The sequence below is a fragment of the Eucalyptus grandis genome, chromosome 10 (assembly GCF_016545825.1).
Source record: "Eucalyptus grandis isolate ANBG69807.140 chromosome 10, ASM1654582v1, whole genome shotgun sequence".
NCBI classification, from domain to species: Eukaryota; Viridiplantae; Streptophyta; class Magnoliopsida; order Myrtales; family Myrtaceae; genus Eucalyptus; species Eucalyptus grandis.
This window is the reverse complement of record NC_052621.1, coordinates 37,765,737-37,773,251: the sequence shown is the minus strand read 5'-3', so window position 1 is coordinate 37,773,251 and position 7,515 is coordinate 37,765,737. Positions and strand designations below refer to the sequence as shown.

At 44.4% G+C, this 7,515-nt stretch overlaps 1 protein-coding gene across 1 annotated transcript; it reads left to right on the top strand.

Moving 5' to 3' along the window:
- Positions 1 to 5,551: 5,551 nt before the first annotated feature.
- Positions 5,552 to 7,515, top strand: LOC104423228 (CBL-interacting serine/threonine-protein kinase 25). The gene has a single exon (XM_010035730.2). It carries the CDS (start codon positions 5,814 to 5,816, stop codon positions 7,158 to 7,160), a length of 1,347 nt encoding a protein of 448 aa, XP_010034032.1. The 5' UTR covers positions 5,552 to 5,813; the 3' UTR covers positions 7,161 to 7,515.

Here is a 7,515-nt window from a genome sequence, read left to right as displayed (position 1 = left end):
ATAAGAAGAAAGTTCGCCGTTGGTCTTGAATTAATCGATCAGTCAGTATCCCGAGTCAAACCACCCCCTCCCGATCGTCGAGAAGTGAAAAGTCGTCGCTAATGTAAGAAGAAAGTTCGCCGTTGGTCTTGAATTGATCGATCAATCGGTATCCCGAGTCAAACCACCCCCTCTCGATCGTCGAGAAATGAAAAGTCGGCGCTAATGTAAGAAGAAAGTTCACCGTTGATCTTGAATTAATCGATCAGTCGGTATCTCGAGTCAAACCACTCCCTCCCGATCGTCAAGAAGTGAAAAGTCGTTGCTAATGTAAGAAGAAAGTTCGCCGTTGGTCTTGAATTAATCGATCAATCGGTATCCCGAGTCAAACCACCCCCTCTCGATCGCCGATCGATCAATCGGTATCCCGAGTCAAACCACCCCCTCTCGATCGCCGAGAAATGAAAAGTCGTCGCTAATGTAAGAAGAAAGTTCGCCGTTGATCTTGAATTAATCGATTAGTCGATATCTCGAGTCAAACCACCCCCTCCCGATCGCCGAGAAGTGAAAAGTCGTCGCTAATGTAAGAAGAAAGTCCGCCGTTGATCTTGAATTAATCGATTAGTCGGTATCTCGAGTCAAACCACCCCCTCTCGATCGCCAAGAAGTGAAAAGTCGTCGCTAATGTAAGAAGAAAGTTCGCCGTTGGTCTTGAATTAATCGATCAGTCGGTATCCCGAGTCAAACCACCCCCTCCCGATCGTCGAGAAGTGAAAAGTCGTCGCTAATGTAAGAAGAAAGTTTGCCGTTGGTCTTGAATTAATGAATCAGTCGGGTATCCCGAGTCAAACCATCCCCTCCCGATCGCTGAGAAGTGAAAAGTCGTAAGTAGACTGGATTGGGCCCCAATATATGTCGAGACTGCAACTATTCGAGAGGGCACGATTTATATCGAATTTCGTGTGTGTATATATATATTTATAATTGAAATGGGGGACGTTGAAGTTGCACGAATTAGGAATTGAGGTCATTATTGAGGGGTCTGGAATTGATCGGTCATTCCGTATCCCGAGTCAAACCATCTCCTTTCGATCTCCGTGGAGTGAAAAGTCGTAAGAAGACCAGAGGAGGCCCCAGATTCACCGAATAGTGACGCCCACCGCACCAGCAAGTGGCCAAGTTGGTGGCCGATCCACCTTCTTGGGTTGAAAAGGACGGTAATGGCGGAAAGGACAGCGGCTTTCCCATTCAAACCCCGTGGTCCTCGAGAAAAGTTCAATTGGAAATCAAACCTCTGAAGAATTCAGCATCGCTCTTTTTGAATGTGGATAAGGTCAGCCATCTCTTGGCTTTTGTCTTATCCTCCCAGATAATTCTATTTTCTTCCCTTCCCTTCCCTTTAAAATTTGTTTGAAATTGCAAAAATTGGTGGAAGATATGTAACATTCTGCATAAAATGATATAATCGTAATTATGTAGGTCCCGTACATTTCGTACTCAATAAAGTTTTTTGTTTGTCATAAAGATAGTTCTCGTAGAAAAAACCATACATAATAGAAGTTTCAGAATAGATAAGAGCTCAAAAAACTTGAGGTGGGATGAGACATCCAATTTAAAGGAAAAACATTTTGTCTTTGGGCTTTACCTACCCAATCCACCACTCGGTCGGCTTCATGATCTCAATGGGCTAGATTGGGATCAAAGAAGAATTTTAAACGGGCTCAGGCCTTATTGATAAGCACACTTGCATTCCATTTAATTTGATTTGCGCTTAACACCTCAATCATCGGTTCATAGTTATGAGACTCCGACTTCCGGCACTCTCAAGTTCGTAAGAGCTATTGCTTCAATCTGAATTGTACCCAATAAAGTCTGATCTATAAGAGACATAAAGATTTGAGAATAAAAGTCGCTCACAAAAAATGAGAAAACGTATATATAAGACTTTTATCATTTACTTTGTGTTTTTATTACAGTCGAGACTTAATTTTTGGTAGGCATGGAACACCCAAAAAAATCTCTTGAATGCTGCAATTATTGTTTGGAGAGTCCGAAAACTTAGGCAAAGGAAAGTGCAGATACCTGTTCTTGTTTCCTAGTAGCCAAATCTTCCTTAGTTGGGGTTGACAAAGGGTCTTCATCCACATACACGGGGGGCTTAGAAGAGGGAGACACGCGCTCCCCGTTTCTCGTGCAACACGAGCAACTATTCGACGAGGTGTAGCACATGTTCGAAATTTAGCTCGAGAGCACGCGGGACGAATTAAGACCGTAGAATGTGCAACAATGACTTGACTGGACTTGACGAGCCATGCTGTGAAGCTTAAAACGTTGTTGAAAAACGCTGAATGTGGATTTCTCCCTCTGATCTCTTGATGATTGAAGTGCTTATTGCCCTAATGGAAAGCACATGGAAGCATCGCGCTATAATCCGAATTCTCTTCAGGATAAATTTGTACGTCTAACGAGCTGGAGAAGTAAAAGCAGAAAGGACCCGAGTCTCTGAATTCGGCGCTCCACTGGGGACGCTGGAAGGGCCTTTTCTCGTTAATGGGCTTTACCGAACCCTCAGGAGAACCTGGTCATCCTAGTCCGATTGATTTTAAGATGGCTTTTTTTTTAGTGATTCTATCATTTTTGCATCTATCCGTCCATATTGTGTTCATTCCAAGAACCATATTCAACGTTTATTAAAATTCTAATTATTTTATTTAATGAGTTTATAATTGTATATAAAAAATTAAAGGCACGAATGATATCCATTATGGCTAGAAATTAATTTCTAAATTTCTATTTCTATTTCTAGATGAGTTTCTAAGCAAATATATCCATTTGATAACGACATACAATTTCTACTCTAAAAATAGAAATACGTTTAGTAATGACATAAAATTTCTTCATTTCGGATGGTAGCAACCAATGGCGGCGGCGGCGGCGGCTAGCAATTGGCCAACGATGGCGGCATCCATCGATGGATGGTGGTCGGTGACGACGAATGGACGAGTTCCAGAAATGAAAAATAAAAATTCTTCTTATTGTTCGTCCTTACTACAAATTGGTCATCCATCCGTTGCCGTCGTCCATCATTCGCCGGTCGCTCACCATCAGTTGGTCACCAACCGTCGCCGGCGTCTTCGCCCACCGGCCGTTTGCCGACCGCGGTTGCCACACCTGGCCCAAAAGGAAGAAAGTTTGTGTTGTTATCAAACGAATTCATATTTTTAGAATAGAAATTTTGTATCGTTATCAAACGAGTATTTTTGCTTAGAAACTCATCTAGAAATAGAAATAGAAAAATCTATTTCTCTTCCAAAAATCAATTCTTGACTATAACGGTTATCATTCATGTCCTAAGTAACCACTCCTAATCTGATAGCTTGTTTTGGGTTGGTGCAGTCATACCTTCTGCGCTAATTCCCAAATGCTCTCTATCCTCATCAAAATATTATCTACATGTAATTTCAAACCACTATTGCCATCCACCAAAACCATGCACGTTTTTTGTTTTTTTTATCCAATTTCAATTTCAGAATGAACTGAGATTTATTCCGTATTCCAAAACTTCCAATAGGTCTACATCGCGTGAGTCCCCTTGATTTTTGGTAGAAAGATGGGGCCTGAACCAACAGAACAAAATTGCACATGGTTCGACGTGTCCTTTATTCGGTAAAGATCCTTTGCTTTTATCATAGTTAGACGCGCGTCCAATATGCTTTTAGGGAGTCCTTTTTATCTTTGAGTACTTTAATTCCATCACTTGACAATGACAATTGTTCACTTTTAGGTGCTTTTGTTTTAGGGGCGAACATTTGCCTTGGAAACGTGAAGATCGATTCCTCATATTAATATCTTTCTCTACCACCATCGTCGGCCCTCTCGGTCACCCCGACATGGGTCCTGATGTCAGGTCCCAAGTCCCCAACGCTAGACTCGAGCCTTTGGCACTTGACCTGTGTTTCAGATGTTCAGCCCAGCACCCGAATTGGGACCCCGACGCCGGGTTATAGATGCGTGGGCCGGTCAGTAAAGTCCAATGACATGCCCTGTATTATTGTCTCACTCCCCTAAACATGCCATGAATCTGTTTCCCCAGATGAGGCCCTAAGGTTAGTTACCAGTACCATCCTTGACAGTCATGATTTCGACCGGGCTCTGCCTTTCTAATTCCAATCTCACCTCCGGAGGCTAAAAGTTTAGAGGGTTCGTGGCATGAGATGGGGATACAAGAACTTCCAACTTCCTATATCCAAGTCCACCATTCAATTGAACCTTTACTAGCAACTTATACGTGTCGGTACCATGTTATGATGACTCAAAACTCCAGCCACTGTAAAGCTTGTCGACATCATTCTGTGAATAGGCTCCACCATCAAAAAAAAGGTTTCCATCGGAAGTGGTGAGCAATCAAGGGTGACGGTGATCGGTGACCCACATGGCAGAGCTAATTGATGTAGCTACAGGAGTTCTCAACAAGCATTTACGATGTCAGAGGCCTTGCCTCTGCTCAGGAGAAGATTTCGTAACCATTTCCAAATCATGTTATCCGTACTATTCCCTAAGCTCTTTTGCTGTGTTAATTTAGCTAAATGAAACGAAATGACATCAGAGACCAAAGCTTCTGAGAAGGGGCTAAGAACTTATTGAGTCACATAGGTAGCTTTGTGTTTAAATTACAATTTAATATCTTAAGGGGCCAATCGTTTCTAGCCGAGTGCCCAAATAGGGCGACAAACGAGCTTTATAATCTCTTCTTTCTTATAATTTTAAAAAAGAAAAAGTTAAAGAAGTTTGTTCGTATAACATGAAGAGTATCTTAACAAGCCCTTACAATGTGAGAGGGCTGGTCTCTGCTCAGAAAGATTTCATAACCATTTCCAAATCACGTTATTCGTAATATCCTACTATTCCCTAGGCTCTTTTGCAGTGTCAACTCAGCTGAATGAAATGAAATGATTCAACTCATACATCAGAGACCAAAGCTTCTGAAAAGGGACAAAGAGGAGAACAAAAATAATGGACGAGAAGGGACTTGCATTTATCGGGTCACATAGTTAGTTTTGTGTCTAAATCACGATTTAATATCTTAAGGGGCCAGAGTGTCCGAGAGGCAAGAGGGTGACCAATGAGCTTTATAATCTCTTTTCTTTTTTGTAAACTTAAAAAAAAAAAAAAAAAAGGTCAAAGAAGTTTATTCATGTAACAAAAAGAGTATGCTAATGCGAATAAGTGAGAGCGGTACGATAATTCTAACTTAGGACGGAAATTAATAGTACTAACTGAAGTGAACCGTCATAGTAAACCCGCAATACTTCAGAATCAGAACCAGAACCAGGGAATAATGATGTCCATGCAATCGAAAAGTTTGGTGTTTCTGATAATGGTGGATACGGCATCCGGCGCAACTTCACTCCCCTGGATGGGAAGCTTCGCCGCACCCTCAAGACTCGAATGGCTGAACAGAGAGTCCAAAGGATGTCATCAATCCCTCCTGTCCCCTCCCAACCGCCAAGTGTCCACCTCCCAATTGGCAAAACTGTTGTTTTTTCTATTCCCAGATATTATAAATTATGAGATATTTCTGTGGGCTCGCCGCTAGCCTCCAGGTTCACCCACTGCTCTGAGAAAAAAACCATGTCCTCCAATGGATACAGGACAGCAATCGCACCGTTTCTTTCCCTCTATATCCACTTCCTCACCCACAGATGATTTACAACCGCCGCCGATGAGCTTTCTCTTGAGTTTTGTCCTAAAACCCGAAAACCCATCAGCTTTCTGCTTACTTTCACAGGGACTCCGTCGATAATTCTCGAGCTTTTGTCCCCTCAGGAACCCAGATGGGTGACCAGGCAGAGCCCGGCGGTGGATCGAATGGCAATACAGAGTCTCCAAGAAACGTTCTGTTTGGGAAGTACGAGATGGGGAGGCTGTTGGGTAAGGGTACTTTTGCCAAGGTCTACTACGGCAAGAACCTGTTGACCCAGGAGAGCGTGGCCATCAAGGTCGTCAGCAAGGACCAGGTCAAGAAGGAAGGTCTGATGGAGCAGATCAAGCGGGAGATCTCCGTGATGCGCCTGGTGCGTCACCCCAACATAGTGGAGCTCAAGGAGGTGATGGCCACCAAGCAGAAGATCTTCTTCGTGATGGAGTATGTGAAGGGCGGCGAGCTGTTCGCCAAAGTTGCCAAGGGCAAGTTGAAGGAGGATGTGGCCAGGAAGTACTTCCAGCAATTGGTTAGCGCCATTGATCTCTGCCACAGCCGCGGCGTGTCGCACCGCGACTTGAAGCCCGAGAATCTCCTGCTGGACGAGAATGAGGACCTTAAGGTCTCCGACTTTGGCCTCTCGGCTTTGCCGGAGCAGCTCCGGAATGACGGGTTGTTGCACACGCAGTGTGGGACTCCAGCGTACGTTGCGCCGGAGGTCTTGCGGAGGAAGGGGTACGACGGGGCGAAGGCGGATTTGTGGTCTTGTGGGGTGGTTCTGTATGTGCTGCTCGCAGGGTATTTGCCTTTTCAGGAAGAGAACGTGATGAGAATGTACAGGAAGGTGTTCAAGGCTGAGTATGATTTCCCACGTTGGTTCTCGCCTGATGCCAAGAAACTAGTTTCCAAGCTTCTCGTTGCAGACCCCGAAAAGAGAATCTCGATTCCAGAGATTATGAGTAACTCATGGTTTCAAAAGGGGTTCACCAGGCCCGTGGGTATCTCTATTGAGGAACAGGAATCGGAGAAAAATGATGGGAACTGCAGTTGCGAGTCGGAGCTGGTGAGATCAAACTCAAAGCCGCCTTTCTACAACGCGTTCGAGTTTATATCGTCCATGTCCTCAGGGTTCGACTTGTCCAGCATGTTTGAGAGCAAACGCAAGTCGGGCTCCATGTTCACTTCCAAGTGCTCGGCCTCGGGGATAGTTGGGAAGCTAGAGGCGCTGGCCAGGAGGCTCAATTTCGGGGTGGTGAGCTTGAAGGACTTCAAGCTGAAGCTGCAGGGGAAGAAGGAAGGGAGGAAAGGGAAGCTGGCGGTGACAGCTGAAGTATTCGAGGTGGCGCCCGAGGTCGTGGTGGTCGAGTTCGCAAAGTGTGCTGGCGACACCCTCGAGTACAAGAAGTTCTGCGAGGAGGATGTGAGGCCTGCGCTCAAGGACATCGTGTGGAGTTGGCAGGGGGAGAATGAATGTCAATAACCAATTGGGAGGTCAAAGACTCAAGGGGCCTTCCGTTAGAGTAGTAGCTTAAAGTAGACCGGATATAACCAGTTCACATTCCATTCCTGGGAATTTCGACTTTCATTTTTATCCATGGTTTTGCAGTGGTTTTGTTCCATGTAAATATTGCTCTTATGCCAGTCCGATTGTTCGTATCGTTCATATCGAACTCGTGTGGTCAGTAAGCCAGCACAGATTTTTCCAGGGGAATGGGAATATAGCTTTTTTGGGTGATCTTCATTGTAATCTACTGGTTTTTGGAAATATAGTTGTGGATGATCGCTCTCTTTCCGTGTAAGTTTGGCCCTTAAAGTCATGTAAATCTTATCTGATA